The sequence below is a fragment of the Nerophis lumbriciformis genome, linkage group LG23, assembly GCF_033978685.3.
Source record: "Nerophis lumbriciformis linkage group LG23, RoL_Nlum_v2.1, whole genome shotgun sequence".
NCBI classification, from domain to species: domain Eukaryota; kingdom Metazoa; phylum Chordata; class Actinopteri; order Syngnathiformes; family Syngnathidae; genus Nerophis; species Nerophis lumbriciformis.
In genome coordinates this window covers 6,448,030-6,465,126 of record NC_084570.2, presented here as the reverse complement: position 1 = coordinate 6,465,126, position 17,097 = coordinate 6,448,030, and the positions used below count along the sequence as shown (strand labels likewise).

The 17,097-nt window shown below is 38.9% G+C and overlaps 2 protein-coding genes across 3 annotated transcripts in view; one reads left to right on the top strand and one right to left on the bottom strand.

Annotated features, from left to right (window-relative positions):
- The first annotated feature begins 2,870 nt into the window (after nt 1-2,870).
- On the top strand, nt 2,871-4,723 carry LOC133622604 (gamma-glutamylaminecyclotransferase-like). Its single transcript, XM_061985432.1, has 2 exons — nt 2,871-2,916; nt 3,037-4,723. The coding sequence occupies exon 2, from the start codon at nt 3,056-3,058 to the stop codon at nt 3,518-3,520; it is 465 nt and encodes a 154-aa protein (XP_061841416.1). The 5' UTR covers nt 2,871-2,916; nt 3,037-3,055; the 3' UTR covers nt 3,521-4,723.
- A 7,434-nt stretch (nt 4,724-12,157) lies between these two features.
- LOC133622482 (FERM, ARHGEF and pleckstrin domain-containing protein 1-like) overlaps nt 12,158-17,097 on the bottom strand; it is a 114,825-nt gene continuing 109,885 nt past the window's right edge. For both annotated transcript variants that reach the window (XM_061985268.2, XM_061985269.2), the window contains exons 27-28: nt 13,456-13,607; nt 12,158-13,394 (exon numbers count right to left, since the gene is read on the bottom strand). In XM_061985268.2, the coding sequence (XP_061841252.1) occupies nt 13,319-13,394; nt 13,456-13,607 (228 nt within the window). In that variant the 3' untranslated portion in view covers nt 12,158-13,318. The remainder of the gene's footprint in view (nt 13,395-13,455; nt 13,608-17,097) is intronic.

The following is a 17,097-nucleotide window of genomic DNA, read 5'->3' as shown; positions in this document are numbered from 1 at the left end:
ACCGATAACTATGTTGTTGTTGTTATTGTTGTGTTTGCTGTTGTTGTTTTTGTCTCTCTGTCTTATCCCCCTCTTGTCCCCACAATTTTCCCCTCTGTCTTCCTTCTTTTCTCTTACTATCCCCTCCTGCTCCGGCCCGGCTGCACCAAATGACAATATAAATACATTTAATAAAGTCAAATACAAATAAGGCAACAAGAGAAGTATCCTACACTTCTCTTTTGTAAAGTAAATCTGAACAGCCGATATGGGCATCTACATCAACTATATGATTTGCCTGAGAAGCTGGACAGGACAAAAAAAATAAAAAATAACAATAATAATACAAATAAAATATATCAACCGATACCGATATATACAGTCGTGGAATTAACACATTATTATGCCTAATTTGGACAACCAGGTATGGTGAAGATAAGGTAATTTTTTTTTAAATTAATAAAATAAAATAAGATAAATAAATTAAAAACATTTTCTGGAATAAAAAAAGAAAGTAAAACAATACAAAAACAGTTACATAGAAACTAGTAATTAATGAAAATTAGTCAAATTAGCTGTTAAAGGTTAGTACTATTAGTGGACCAGCACGCAGACTGTATTGATATACCGTATATTGATATATAATGTAGGAACCAGAATATTAATAACAGAAAGAAACAACCCTTTTGTGTGAATGAGTGTAAATGGGGGAGGGAGGTTTTTTGGGTTGGTGCACTAATTGTAAGTGTATCTTGTGTTTTTTATGTTGATTTAATAAAAAAAAAAAGAAAAAAAAGAAAAAACCAACAAAAAAACAATACAGATAATAAATTAAAAAAACGATTCCGATAATTTCCGTTATTACATTTTAAAGCATTTATCGGCCGATAATATTGGCAGGCCAAAATTATTGGACATTTCTAATAATAATACATTAATAATAATAATATTAATAATTAGAAATAAAATTAAATATAAACAGATATATATATATATATATATATATATATATATATATATATATATATATATATATATATATATATATATATATATACATGCATACATATACACATATAGGGAGTAATCTTTTTTTTTTTAAGCAGTACAATCACTTATCCGAAAAATTCAAGTCAGGCTTATGGGGCGTGACATAGTTGACTCAGTTTTCCCAGTATGAAGTAAATTTCTCCAATTTATAATTAATAAAGGCAGTTATCTTCTCCATTTTATATGTGTCCATTGTTGTTTCCATCCATTGCTTCAAAGTTGGACTCTCTTGGGATATCCATTTCCTAGTAAAGGTCTTTTTACAAGCCACCAGTAGGATATTCATTAATTGTTTATCTTTCTTCAGCCAGTCCTGAGGTATATGTCCACAAAACAAAGTTTTACTTTCAAGGGGTATTTCACGTTTGAAAATATCCTGTAGAGCTTGGTGTATCTCTTTCCAATAATCCTTTATGGTGGGGCAGTCCCAGAAAGCATAATGGGAATGTCTGTTATTTTTTTTACCAATATATTTTAATTGTTGTTTTGTTGTTGATAATCGTATATGTACACGTTTTGTACTGTTCACAACCTCAAGGAATACGTTATTTGACATAAGAGGGCTCTTGGGGCCAAAAAATAAATACAATTTTGAAAGACAACCAATTGTTTTTGCTCATGTTTATTTTTTTGCACAACAATTGTATGTAATAAAGGGATTAGGTAAATAATGACATTGTTTTTTGATATTGTTACATTATAATATAAGTTTGCCAAAAATATGTATCTGTTTATATTTTATTTTATTTCTGATTATTATTATTATTATTAATGTATTATTATTTCTTTTTTTTTATTTGATGTATTTGTAGATATTACTTTGTTTTTTTGCTGTTTCTTTCTTTTTTGGGGGGGGTTGTGGTATGGTTGGGATATAAACACAAAATATTTTGACATTTACGGCAGACAACAGATATATGATGTATGTGAATATGATGTGAAATTGTTTTTAATTCAAGTACCGCCTAATCAGAGCAAAGCATTTTTGGTTGAAAAAAAGAGATAAAGAAGTAAAATACAGCACTATGTCATCAGTGCAAAATATTGCTCATTTGCAGTGGTCTTTCTTGAACTATTTGGAAAAAAATATATAAAAATAACTAAAAACTTGTTGAAAAATAAACAAGTGATTCAATTATAAATAAAGATTTCTACACATAGAAGTAATCATCAACTTAAAGTGCCCTCTTTGGGGATTGTAATAGAGATCCATCTGGATTCTAAACATTTCTTCACAAAAAAAGAAATCTTTAACATCAATATTTATGGAACATGTCCACAAAAAATCAATGTCAACACTGAATATTGCATTGTTGCATTGTTGCATTGTAATGAATGGAATAGCCTACTTGATTTGATGTTCAGTTTATGAACTTACATTCATATTTTGTTGAAGTATTATTCAATAAATATATTTATATTTTTTTTAAATCTCACATACCCCTTGGCATACCTTCAAGTACCTCCAGGGGTACGCGTACCCCCATTTGAGAACCACTGATGTAATGGATAGGAATGTCTGATGCTGGATGTCAATAAAAATAAAATGAAAAAAAAAAAGTTTTTTTTTTTTTTTGCCGAAGTTGTTATGATATGTATAATAGTAATTTGAAATAATTAAAATATTTTGTCTCTTTTTCCTATATATATTGTGTTTTATCTTCATTATAATAACAATCAACAAATACAAAAATAAATCATTCAAGTGCCTTTAAAAAGTGTCGTTATCACTATCAGCAATTGTGGTCTATTAGCTTGGTATCGAATTGATACCAATATCCGTATCTCCCAACCCCACGTGCAGGTTGAGCCCGTGTTGTACTGCGCATGCGCATGCTGTCGTCCGCGGTCGGGAAGACGAGCTAACATTTTTTCCATTCACTTCAGGTAAACTTTGTGTGTCTCATTAATCGAGTTGTCTCACTTTAAAAAAAAACACTTTAGGTTACTGATGTTAAAGAATACATGTGGAATGTTTGGCTCAGCGTGTATTTTTCGTCATTGCAGAGTTTTCCCTTCTCGCGTCATGACTCACGTCTTCGTCTACGGCACTTTAAAGACGGGCCAGCCTAACAACCCACGCATGACTGACAAAGGCAACGGACATGCGCAGTTGCTCGCCTCAGCGGTCACAACTCAGAAGTTCCCCCTGGTGATCGCCACGGAGCACAACATCCCTTTCCTCCTCAACATCCCAGGTCAGGGTCACAGGGTTCGCGGCGAGATCTACGAGGTGGACGAGCCCATGCTGACCTTCCTGGACGACTTTGAATGCACGCCCGCCATGTATCAGCGAAGTCAGGTGACGCTGGAGGTGGAGGAATGGCTGGGCCCGGCGGGCGACAAGGAGAGGTGGGCGCCGGGCAGCGTCACTCAGGCCTTTGTGTACAGCACCACCACGTATCAGCCTGACTGGCCCTCGCTGAATCACCATGACAACTACGACTGCGATGGCCATCATGGGCTCGTCTACAAAAATCATTGCACTTGAGCCATGGACTAGTGGTACTCGGCTCTCCATGCACCACCATAATGACCAGCATTAAATACAGTAGAGTAGTACACCTAAGTAATTAAGTATAAGCAGGGGCGCCACTAGGGATTTTGGGCCCCATGAAAATAATCCAACACAGTGTCATTATTTTTTCTGTATTATAATTTCATCATCATTAGGGGCCTCTCTGGGCCCCCCTCCATCATGGGCCCCTAGAATCCGTCTCCTTTACCCCCCCCCCCCCCCCCTTTTCGGCGCCCCTGAGTATAAGTATATTTAATATTTTTAGCCACTGTAAAATTACAGTTTTTACAGTAACACTGTTAGAATATTACCATGAATTGATTAACGTGGACCCCGACTTAAAGAAAGATGCTACCTCAGTAGAAACATTTAAGTCCCATCTCAAAACTCATTTGTATACTCTAGCCTTTGAATAGCCCCCCTTTTTTTAGACCAGTTGATCTGCCGTTTCTTTTCTTTTCTCCTCTGCTCCCCCCTATCCCTTGTGGAGGGGAAGACACACAGATCCGGTGGCCATGGATGGGGTGCTGGCTGTCCGGGGTCGGGACCCGGGGTGGACCGCTCGCCTGTATATTGGTTGGGAACATCTCTGCGCTGCTGACCCGTCTCCGCTCGGGATGGTTTCCTGCTGACCCCACTGTGGACTGGACTCTTACTGTTATGCTGGATCCACTATGGACTGGACTCTCACAATATTATGTTAGACCCACTCGACATCCATTGCATTCGGTCTCCCTAGAGGGGGGGGGGGGGGTTACCCACATATGCGGTCCTCTCCAAGGTTTCTCATAGTCATTCACATCGACGTCCCACTGGGGTGAGTTTTTCCTTGCCCTTATGTGGGCTGTACCGAGGATGTCGTTGTGGCTTGTGCAGCCCTTTGAGACACTTGTGATTTAGGGCTATATAAATAAACATTGATTGATTGATTGATTGAAAAACTTATTCGGGTGTTACCATTTAGTGGTCAATTGTACGGAATATGAACAGTACTATGCAATCTACTAATAAAAGTTACAATCAATCAATTAGATTGAGTAATTTTTTGGGGTACCACTAGATCAGGGATGTCAAACTGGTTTTTATTGAGGCCCACATGATGAATTTGCCTATATTAATTTTATAAATTGTTTTAAATAGACTGTCGATTTTACAATAAAAACTCAACATATACAAAATTTTACTTTAAAGTGTTTATTTAAAAAAAAAAAGTACAACATTTTACGGTAAATATAAAAACAGTACCGCTGTTTTGTTTTTTTACGGGAAAAACTGGCAGCTTAGTTGCCAGACTTTTACTGTTAAAGTTACATTGGTTTTTACAACATTATATTGTTCATGGAAATACAGTACCGTGTTTTTTCGGAGTATAAGTCGCACCGGCCGAAAATGCATAATAAAGAAGGAAAAAAACATATATAAGTCGCACTGGAGTATAAGTCGCATTTTTTGGGGAAATGTATTTGATAAAAGCCAACACCAAGAATAGACATTTGAAAGGCAATTAAAAATAAATAAAGAATAGTGAACAACAGGCTGAAAAAGTGTACGTTATATGACGCGTAAATAACCAACTGGTAACAACCGAATTCGTTTTTCAACTTGTTTAAGTCGGGGTCCACGTAAGGTGTATTACGGTAAATAGAAAGATGGTACATTTGTTTTTACGGTAGAAAAACTGGCAGCTGGGTTGCCAGAATAAAAAAAAAAAAAAGTGTACTGTTTTTCCATGAACAATATAATGTTGTAAAAACCAATGTAACTTTAACAGTAAAAGTCGGGCAACTAAGCTGCCAGCTTTTTCCGTAAAAAACAAAACAGTGGTACTGTTTTATATTTACCGTAAAATGTTGTACACATTTTTTTTTTTTAAACCCCACTATTTTACAGTAAAATTTTGTAAAGTCTATTCTTAAGTTATAACTGTAAAATCGACAGTCTACCGTATTTTTCGGACTATAAGTCGCAGTTTTTTTTCATAGTTTGGCCGGGGGTGCAACTTATACTCAGGAGCGACTTATGTATGAAATTATTAACACATTACCGTAAAATATCAAATAATATTATTTATCTCATTCACGTAAGAGACTAGACGTATAAGATTTCATGGGATTTAGCGATTAGGAGTGACAGATTGTTTGGTAAACGTATAGCATGTTCTATATGTTTTAGTTATTTGAATGACTCTTACCATAATATGTTACGTTAACATACCAGGCACGTTCTCAGTTGGTTATTTATGCCTCATATAACGTACACTTATTCAGCCTTTATTTATTTTAAATTGCCTTTCAAATGTCTATTCTTAGTGTTGGGTTTTATCCAATACATTTCCCCCAAAAATGCGACTTATACTCCAGTGCGACTTATATATGTTTTTTTCCTTCTTTATTATGCATTTTCGGCCGGTGCGACTTATACTCCGGAGCGACTAATACTCCGAAAAATATGGTACAAAATTTTTCCTGTAAAATAGTGTTTTTTAAATATTTTTTAAAACATGTTACGGTAAATATAAAAACAGTAACATTGTTTTGTTTTTTGTTTATTACGGAAAAAGCTGGCAGCTTAGTTGCCAGACTTTTACTGTTAAAGTTACATTGGTTTTTACAACATTATATTGTTCATGGAAAAACAGTACACTTTTTTTTTTTTATTCTGGCAACTCAGCTGCCAGTTTTCCTACCGTGAAAACAAATGTACCGTCTTTCTATTTACCGTAATACACCTTACGTGGACCCCGACTTAAACAAGCTGAAAAACGTATTCATGTGTTACCATTTAGTGGTCAATTGCACGGAATATGTACTGTACTGTGCAATCTACTAATAAAAGTTACAATCAATCAATCAATCAATTTGATTGAGTAATTTTTTGGGGTACCACTAGATCAGGGATGTCAAACTGTTTTTTAATGAGGGCCACATGATGAATTTGCCTTTATTAATTATATAAATTGTTTTAAATAGACTGTCGATTTTACAATAAAAACTCAACATATACAAAATTTTACTGTAAAAGTGTTTATTTAAAAACATTTTTACAACATTTTACGGTAAATATAAAAACGGTACCACTGTTTTGTTTTTTTTTACGGGAAAAGCTGACAGCTTAGTTGCCAGACTTTTACTGTTAAAGTTACATTGGTTTTTACAACATTATATTGTTCATGGAAAAACAGTACCGTATTTTTGCGGAGTATAAGTCGCACCGGCCGAAAATGCATAATAAAGAAGGAAATAAACATAAACTTTTGCAGATCGGCCTCAGTCTATAAAAAACATTACATCATCACACCCAAGACAATTGGGCACACACGCACACACACCCCCTCCCCCACCCCACGCCTTCACTATTGCTTGTTTCCCCACGGGGTGATTGTCGGATGGCAGCGCTTCATAGCAGCAGTCGACCTCCAGGGTCCCAACTCCCCGCCTCTCTGTTGCGAGTTTGTCGTGATTAAATGTAACGTGTTTATGTGTGCATTGCATGAAGGTTTTTTCCCACTCCAGACTAGGCCCTCTTAGGAGCCCAGTCTAGATTGTATTTTTTTTACTCACCTTTTACCTTTTTCTTATCTTTTACGGGGTGCCTTGTGGCGACCCATCAGCGTTCCTGTCCTGTAACCCTGTACACTGTTTGTTTGTCTAATCTTGAACGGGTTTGTACTGAAAACATAGTTTCGTTGTACTTGTGCAATGACAATAAAGACCTATCTGATCTGATCTGATCTTGGTGTCATCAGGACAAGGATGTCCAAAGTTCGACGATAATTCCACAGTAAAACGTAGAGGGGAAAAAAATGATACTAATATTTGCAACAATAATAGGTTAATTTTACATCATGCATCCGTTACACATATGTACTGTATTGGTTTAGAAAAAAAATGACCCCTGTGTCCTTTGATTTTTTTTGTTTCTTCTTTTATAAATACTTTTTGGACACCCCGGTTTTAGGTAACCGATGTAGTAGCTGAATACGAATCACTTTTATCACGTTTGTTGAACTTTATGCTGTTCTTATGCTCTGCTCTGGACCAATGCAATTTTACAAACAACACGTTGTCATCTTTATTAAGAAAAGTTTCAGGGGTTGTAGACGATATAACTCTCTTGGAGTCTCGTTGTCCGCACAAAGACCCAGAAAGAGAATTGTTAAAGAATGAAACAAAGCAGACCATTTTCACAGTGTTTCCAAGTTTTGTACAAACATGTTGCAGAAAAAATAGAAGATATGTTTCTATTAGGAAGTGGCATCGCATGAAATTGATCAAGACCATATATGATTGTCGTGCTGAAAAAATAAATACCACGGGTGTGGTGACGTGCACACCACTATTGTGTACATGTTCATCTTGTATAGTTGTCTACCTTACAGGCACTTGAAAATGGGCATGAATGCCATGTTCATTTTGATTTTGTACTCATTTACCCATTGTTGCAATTATAGATACAACCTCAAATATGTGATACATCTTAAACAAGAAAGCAGTATTTATTTCCCCTTTGTGATCATGATTGACTGCAGCTGGTAGTGTCTCTATGGCAACATAAATATTATTATTTTTTGATAACACTTATTGTATCGACCAATAAATACTCTCGGTGAGGAAAGTCTGAGAACTTCAGGGAAGATCTAAGACAGAATTGTAGAATTACAAACATTTTGGAAGGTCTTTTTTACAAATTCTCCACCTTTGAAGCATTTCTACGGAGCCCCTAAAGGGACATGGGGAAATTATTATTATATCTATATTTTTTTTAGACATGTATCTCGTGCGCACGAGAAAGTTTCTCATGCGCACTCACTTTTTATAAAGTTCTAAAAAAATATATATTTATATATATATATATATATAATTTTTTTTTTTTTAGACATGTATCTTTTTATAAAGTTCTAAAAATATATATATATATATATATATATATATATATATAATTTTTTTTAGACATGTATCTCGTGCGCACGAGAAACTTTTTATAAAGTTCTAAAAAAAAATATATATATATATATATATATATATATATAATATTTTTTTTTAGACATGTATCTTTTTATAAAGTTCTAAAAAAAAATATATGTATATCTATAATTTTTTTTTTAGACATGTATCTCGTGCGCACGAGAAACTTTTTATAAAGTTCTAAAAATACATATATATATATATATAATTTTTTTTTTTTAGACATGTATCTTTTTATAAAGTTCTAAAAAAAAAAAAATATATATATATATATATATATATAATTTTTTTTAGACATCTCGTGCGCACGAGAAACTTTTTATAAAGTTCTAAAAAATATATATATATATATATATATATATATATATAATTTTTTTTTTTTTAGACATGTATCTTTTTATAAAGTTCTAAAAAAAAAAATATGTATATATATAATTTTTTTTAGACATGTATCTCGTGCGCACGAGAAACTTTTTATAAAGTTATAAAAAAAAAAAAATATATATATATATAATTTTTTTATTTTTTTTTAGACATGTATCTTTTTATAAAGTTCTAAAAAAATATATATGTATATATATAATTTTTTTTAGATATGTATCTCGTGCGCACGAGAAACTTTTTATAAAGTTTAAAAAAAATAATATATATATATATATATATATATAATTTTTTTAAAGTATTTTTTTATTTTATGCCTACGAGATAGTTTCTCGTGCGCACAAGATACATTTCTAAAAAAAAAAAAAAAAAGCTTTTTTTTTTGTTTATAACTTTGTAAAAAGTTTCTCGTGCGCACGAGATACATGTCTAAAAAAAAAAAAAAAATTATACAAAAAAAGATTTCCCCCCCATGTCCCTTTAGGGGCTCCGTACATTTCACTCATTTCACCTCACTTTTCTTTGGAGAGGAGTTTGCCTCAAATAAGACATCATGAAGGGGGAAAACAAATAAGGTCAAAAGAACAAAAAGGAACGCCGTCCTTTCTCGGTGTAGCGGCACGCGACTACATGTTAAACGTGTTAGTCCACCATGTGCACGAATCTACACTCGTACCTCAACTTACAAGTTTTATCGGTTCTGTGACGGACCTCCTAACTCAAAACACTTGGATCTTAATTAAACGTCTCCCATTTAAATGAATTGAAATCCATTTAACCCGACCTCAGATAAGCGGAAGATGGACGGATGGATTGTCCCGCCCAAATAGCAGTTTTAATATGTAACATGCCTTAAAAAAAAAGAATATGGTATCAAATCAATACAAAATAATGTACCACTAACAACTACAGTAGTTTTATGAAGTAATGTAATAATAATGCACAACTTTTACCTTGTCGAGCGGACTTCTATGGTATCTCCTTCCGGTTTTTCATCAAACACACCACCAGCATCCATCCATCCATCCATCTTCTTCCGCTTATCCGAGGTCGGTTCACGGGGGCAGCAGCCTAAGCAGGGAAACCCAGACTTTCCTCTCCCCAGCCACTTCTTCCAGCTCTTCCCGGGGGATCCCGAGGCGTTCCCAGGCCAGCCGGGAGACATAGTCTTCCCAACGTGTCCTGGGTCTTCCCCGTGGCCTCCTACCGGTTGGACGTGCCCTAAACACCTCCCTAGGGAGGCGTTTGGGTGGCATCTTGACCAGATGCCCGAACCCCCTCATCTGGCTCCTCTCTATGTTGAGGAACAGCGGCTCTACTCTGAGCTCCTCCCGGATGACAGAGCTTCTCACCCTATCTCTAAGGGAGAGCCCCGCCACCCGGCGGAGGAAACTCATTTCCTTGTCCTTTCGGTCATAACCCAAAGCTCATGACCATAGGTGAGGATGGGAACGTAGATCGACCGGTAAATTGAGAGCTTTGCCTTCCGGCTCAGCTCCTTCTTCACCACAACGGATCGATACAGCGTCCGCATTACTGAAGACGCCACACCGATCCGCCTGTCGATCTCACGATCCACTCTTTCCTCACTCGTGAACAAGACCCTGAGGTACTTGAACTCCTCCACTTGGGGCAGGGTCTCCTCCCCAACCCGAAGATGGCACTCCACCCTTTTCCGGGCGAGAACCATGGACTCGGACTTGGAGGTGCTGATTCTCATCCCGGTCACTTCACACTCGACTGCGAACCGATCCAGTGAGAGCTGAAGATCCTGGCCAGACGAAGCCATCAGGACCACATCATCTGCAAAAAGCAGAGACCTAATCCTGCAGCCACCAAACCGGATCCCCTCAACGCCTTGACTGCGCCTAGAAATTCTGTCCATAAAAGTTATGAACAGAATCGGTGACAAAGGGCAGCCTTGGCGGAGTCCAACCCTCACTGGAAACGTGTCCGACTTACTGCCGGCAATGCGGACCAAGCTCTGACACTGATCATACTGGGAGCGGACCGCCACAATCAGACAGTCCGATACCCCATACTCTCTGAGCACTCCCCACAGGACTTCCCGAGGGACACGGTCGAATGCCTTCTCCAAGTCCACAAAGCACATGTAGACTTGTTGGGCAAACTCCCATGCACCCTCAAGGACCCTGCCGAGAGTATAGAGCTGGTCCACAGTTCCACGACCAGGACGAAAACCACACTGTTCCTCCTGAATCCGAGGCTCACACCACCAGCAGCTTTTCCATATTTTCATGGATAAATGCCTGCCAATTAGATATTATTTCAACACTCTTAGTAAGTGCGAATGTTGTCTGTGTTGGCCCTGCGATGAGGTGGCGACTTGTCCAGGGTGTACCCCGCCTACCGCCCGAATGCAGCTGAGATAGGCTCCTGCACGCCCCGCGACTCCAAAAAGGGACAAGCGGTAGAAAATTAATGGATGGACGACTGGCATTATTGACTCATTCCGCTTCGGTATGGTGCAGATTAGCAGTGGTACGCTCGAATCGCTCTGCCATGATTTTGATGATTTCTTTCTTTAATTCCTTAATATCATCCACTTCTTCTTCTCAGCACTGTCCTTCACACTTACTTTTTTCCTTCAAGCAAGTTATGTCAATAACTACAGCTGTAAGCTAATGCCAGCGAGTAAGACCAGATGTTTTGGGTGGGTCTTTACTGTGGTATTTTTTCTACGCCAACCAATGACGGGAATGCTTGTAACAATTAGCCGAGAAACAGCTCGGCTAAGCTGAGCTGGAACATCAATAGAAATTCAAACTTATGAATCCACTTATTAGGGACCGAGTCCCTTTGGGACAGAGGACCCTATTGAATTTCTAGCGTTTTATTATTATACCGCCGCCTCTTTGAGCTGTAATTTGACCCCCTTAACATGCTTCAAAACTCACCAAATTGGACATACACACCAGGACTGGCAAAAATTGCGATCTAATCAAAAAACCAAACCCCAAAACTCAACATTGCGCCCCCTAGGAAGAAAACACAGACAAAACAGCCTGTAACTCCCAGTAGGAATGCCGTACAGACATGAAACAAAAACCTCTATGTAGGTCTCACTTAGACCTATATTTCATACACTGACAACCCCAAGTAAAAATCAATAGGAAGTTTGCAATTCCCCCTTCAAAACAAAAGTTGTGTAAAAACAGTCACCTTTTTTCAAACATTATCTCCTCTGAGCGCGTTTGTCGTGTTGGCTTCAAATTAGCACAGGAGAGAGATTGAACCCTTCTGATTAAAAGTTGATGAAAGAGTTTTAATTACTGCTCCGGTTTGGATTTTATGAGCCCTCAAAGTCGGTCCCGTCCATCGCTGCTTGCAGCTTTAATTTAGTTTGAATCCCTGTTCCAAAAAAAAATCATAAAGGGTGTGAAATGAACATGACATTCATACTTCTAGTGCAGGGGTCGGCAATCCAAAATGTTGAAGGAGCCATATTGGACCAAAAATACAAAAACATTTTTGTCTGGAGCCGCAAAAAATTAAAAGCCATATACATACAGATAGTGTGTCATGAGATATAAATTGAATTAAGAGGACTTAAAGGAAACTAAATGAGCCCAAATATACCTACAAATGAGGCATAATGATGCAATATGTACATATAGCTAGCCTAAATAGCATGTTAGCATCGATTAGCTTGCAGTCATGCAGTGATCAAATATGCCCGATTGGCACTCCGCACAAGTCAATAACATCAACAAAACTCACCTTTGTGCATTCACGCACAACGTTAAAAGTTTGGTGGACAAAATGAGACAGAAAAAGAAGTGGCATAAAACACGTCCTAGAAAGTCAGAGAAAGTTGTACATGTAAACAAACTACGGTGAGTTCAAGGACCGCCAAAATTAGTAGGACAAAACGGCGCTCGCCAAATACTCGAATCAGTGAAGCATGTTTAATATAAACAGTGGGATTTATAACAATTAGGGAGGTTTGTGTCATGTTTGTCCTCCTACAGAAACCATATTAAAACAAAAAATAGATTTTTTTCCCCTCATCTTTTTCCATTTTTCATACATTTTTGAAAAAGCTCCAGAGAGCCACTAGGGCGGCTCTAGAGCCGCGGGTTGCCGACCCCCGTTCTAGTGTGCATGAAATAACTTAAGGCATGGGGAAAAAACCCAACCATTCATGTGGTTCAGTCAGGTTTGGGAACTGTGTGTGCACGTGTCAACATGTGGGAATCATCTAGCCTGGAGAAGAAAAAATGTCATGAATACAAAGGAGTGGTGCAGAAAGTAGGCAAAGTGGGGCCTGCATGTGTGTGTGTGTGTGTGTGTGTGTGGACTATTCACATATTAAATAGTGTTCAACTAAACACCAGCAATGTGTCATGATCTGGTGTCTATTTTTAGTCTCTTTGGTGGGAAGCTTCACACAAGCCAATCTCCATCAATAAAGGTCTTTCCTGGAGCTTGGCAGGGTGCGGCTGGCCGAGCAGGTGGCGCTGCGGATTACCTCCATCCACCTGGTGAAACACAGACATTGATTGCTTCCCTGCCACAATGTATCTCTAAACAGTTGCGCACCTTTCGAACGTGTACTCGCTCTCCGATCTGAAGTAGTAGACGTGGGACTTGAAGTGGAGTTTGAAGACATAGTCTTTGTGGATGTTTTCGCACTCGGATGGGATGGTGACAGAGTAGCCCAGCAAAGGAAGGCTGGCCAGAGGATAGTCGTCCTGTATGGAAAACCTCAGGTTTAACCTTTATCCAGGGTTATCTTATACGTCATTACTACAAACCCCGTTTCCATGAGTTGGGAAATTGTGTTAGATGTAAATATAAACAGAATACAATGATTTGCAAATCCTTTTCAACCCATATTCAATTGTATGCACTACAAAGACAAGATATTTGATGTTCAAACTCATAAACTTTTTTTTTTTTTTTGCAAATAATAATTAACTTAGAATTTCATGGCTGCAACACGTGCCAAAGTAAGTGGGAAAGGGCATGTTCACCACTGTGTTACATGGCCTTTTCTTTTAACAACACTCAATAAACGATTGGGAACTGAGGAAACTAATTGTTGAAGCTTTGAAAGTGGAATTCTTTCCCATTCTTGTTTTATGTAGAGCTTCAGTCGTTCAACAGTCCGGGGGTCTCCGCTGTCGTATTTTACGCTTCATAATGCGCCACACATTTTCGATGGGAGACAGGTCTGGACTGCAGGCGGGCCAGGAAAGTACCCACACTCTTTTTTTTACGAAGCCACGCTGTTGTAACAAGTGCTGAATGTGGCTTGGCATTGTCTTGCTGAAATAAGCAGGGGCGTCCATGAAAAAGACGGCAGCATATGTTGTTCCAAAACCTGTATGTACCTTTCAGCATTAATGGTGCCTTCACAGATGTGTAAGTTACCCATACCTTGGGCACTAATGCACCCCCATACCATCACAGATGCTGGCTTTTGAACTTTGCGTCGATAACAGTTTGGATGGTTCGCTTCCCCTTTGGTCCGGATGACACGATGACCAATATTTCCAAAAATAATTTGAAATGTGGACTCGTCAGACCACAGAACACTTTTCCACTTTGCATGAGTCCATCTTAGATGATCTCGGGCCCAGAGAAGCCAGCGGCGTTTCTGGATGTTGTTGATAAATGGCTTTCGCTTTGCATAGTAGAGCTTTAACTTGCACTTACAGATGTAGCGACAAACTGTATTTAGTGACAGTGGTTTTCTGAAGTGTTCCTGAGCCCATGTGGTGATATCCTTTAGAGATTATGTTGATACAGTGCCGTCTGAGGGATCGAAAGTCACAGTCATTCAATGTTGGTTTCCGGCCATGCCGCTTAAGTGGAGTGATTTCTCCAGATTCTCTGAACCTTTTGATGATATTATGGACCGTAGATGTTGAAATCCCTAAATTTCTTGCAATTGCACTTTGAGAAACGTTGTTCTTAAACTGTTTGACTATTTGCTCACGCAGTTGTGGACAAAGGGGTGTACCTCGCCCCATTCTTTCTTGTGAAAGACTGAGCATTCTTTGGGAAGCTGTTTTTATACCCAATCATGGCACCCACCTGTTCCCAATTAGCCTGCACACCTGTGGGATGTTCCAAATAAGTGTTTGATGAGCATTCCTCAACTTTATCAGTATTTATTGCCACCTTTCCTAACTTCTTTGTCACGTGTTGCTGGCATCAAATTCTACAGTTAATGATTATTTGCAAAAAAAAAAAAAAAGTTTATCAGTTTGAACATCAAATATGTTGTCTTTGTAGCATATTCAACTGAATATGGGTTGAAAATGATTTGCAAATCATTGTATTCCGTTTATATTTACATCTAACACAATTTCCCAACTCATATGGAAACGGGGTTTGTACAATATTGGGCTGATGAAGGCCTTGTTCACACTGTAGGCCAATTTTGATTTATTTGCCCTTATGTAACTTGTATCGAGATTTTTTCACGTCAGCGTAAATAGTGCAAATTTCGAATTTTTCATAACCGACCCAGGCCTTTTTCATAGATGGAAATACATCAAATTTACACAATATTGCCAAAAGTATTTGGCCACCTGCCTTGACTCACATATGAACTTGAAGTGCCATCCCATTCCTAACCCATAGGGTTCAATATGATGTCGGTCCACCTTTTGCAGCTATTACAGCTTCAACTCTTCTGGGAAGGCTGTCCACAAGGTTGCGGAGTGTGTTTGTAGGAATTTTTCGACCATTCTTCCAAAAGTGCATTGGTGAGGTCACGCACTGATGTTGGTCAAGAAGGCCTGGCTCTCAAACTCCAGCTTATTAGTGATTCCCAGAGCCCAAAAAAAGTCTGCGGGCTATAGAGTGTTTTCTATTCGGGCTCCAGTACAATGGAATGCCCTCCCGGTAACAGTTAGAGATGCTACCTCAGTAGAAGCATTTAAGTCCCATCTTAAAACTCATTTGTATACTCTAGCCTTTAAATAGACCCCCCTTTTTAGACCAGTTGATCTGCCGTTTCTTTTCTTTTTTTCTCCTCTGCCCCTTCTCCCTTGTGGAGTGGGGGGCACAGGTCCGGTGGCCATGGATGAAGTGCTGGCTGTCCAGAGTTGGGACCCGGGGTGGACCGCTCGCCTGTGTATCGGTTGGGAACATCTCTGCGCTGTTGACCCGTCTCTGCTCGGGATGGTCTCCTGCTGGCCCCACTATGGACTGGACTCTCACTATTATGTTAGATCCACTATGGACTGGACTTTCACAATATTATGCTAGACCCACTCCTAGGGGGGGTCACCCACATCTGCGGTCCTCTCCAAGGTTTCTCATAGTCATTCACATTGACATTTTTCCTTGCCCTTTTGTGGGTTCTGAACCGAGGATGTCGTCGTTGCTTGTGCAGCCCTTTGAGACACTTGTGATTTAGGGCTATATAAATAAACATTGATTGATTGATTCTATCGGGTTTAGGTCAGGACTCTGTGCAGGCCAGTCAAGTTCATCCACACCAGACTCTGTCATCCATGTCTTTATGGACCTTGCTTTGTGCACTGGTGCACAGTCATGTTGGAAGAGGAAGGGGCCCGCTCCAAACTGTTCCCACAAGGTTGGGAGCATGGAATTGTCCAAAATGTTTTGGTATCCTGGAGCATTCAAAGTTCCTTTCACTGGAACTAAGGGGCCAAGCCCAACCCCTGAGAAAGGAGGCGATTGCCATGCAAAAGCAGACGCTCAGAGAGAATCCTACGCGTGCATGTCGACATGTTTACACTGTCATAAGCAAAAAATAGACTGTATTCAACAATATACTTTTATAGCTGCTGGATGATTTAAGCGGCTGAAGCAGCAATGCCCGCCGTGACTTGGACCTGGATCTCCATTGCGTTCATCCTGCGCTTCATGCCACCTGACTCTACCCCGCTGGCTTCGGGGACATTTTGGCTGGACTGGTTTGCCGACCCTCCAAACTGCACCCCCCCCCCCCCCCCCCCCCCAAGTACTTCCTCCACTCTCCCTCACTTTCTGACTTTTTGTTTTACTTCTCTGACTGATTTAGAACGTCTGGAATCCGTTATATTGGGAGGGGCGTCCTGTCATGATTCATGTCTGTTTTGGTTTTGTGTTGTATTTTTCCTGTTTAGCGTTTGTTTCCGTTTTCGGCGCTCCTTCCTCTTTTGTTGCTACTTCCCGTGGGAGCGCTGATTCCTCACACCTGTCTCCTGTAATGAAGAGTGT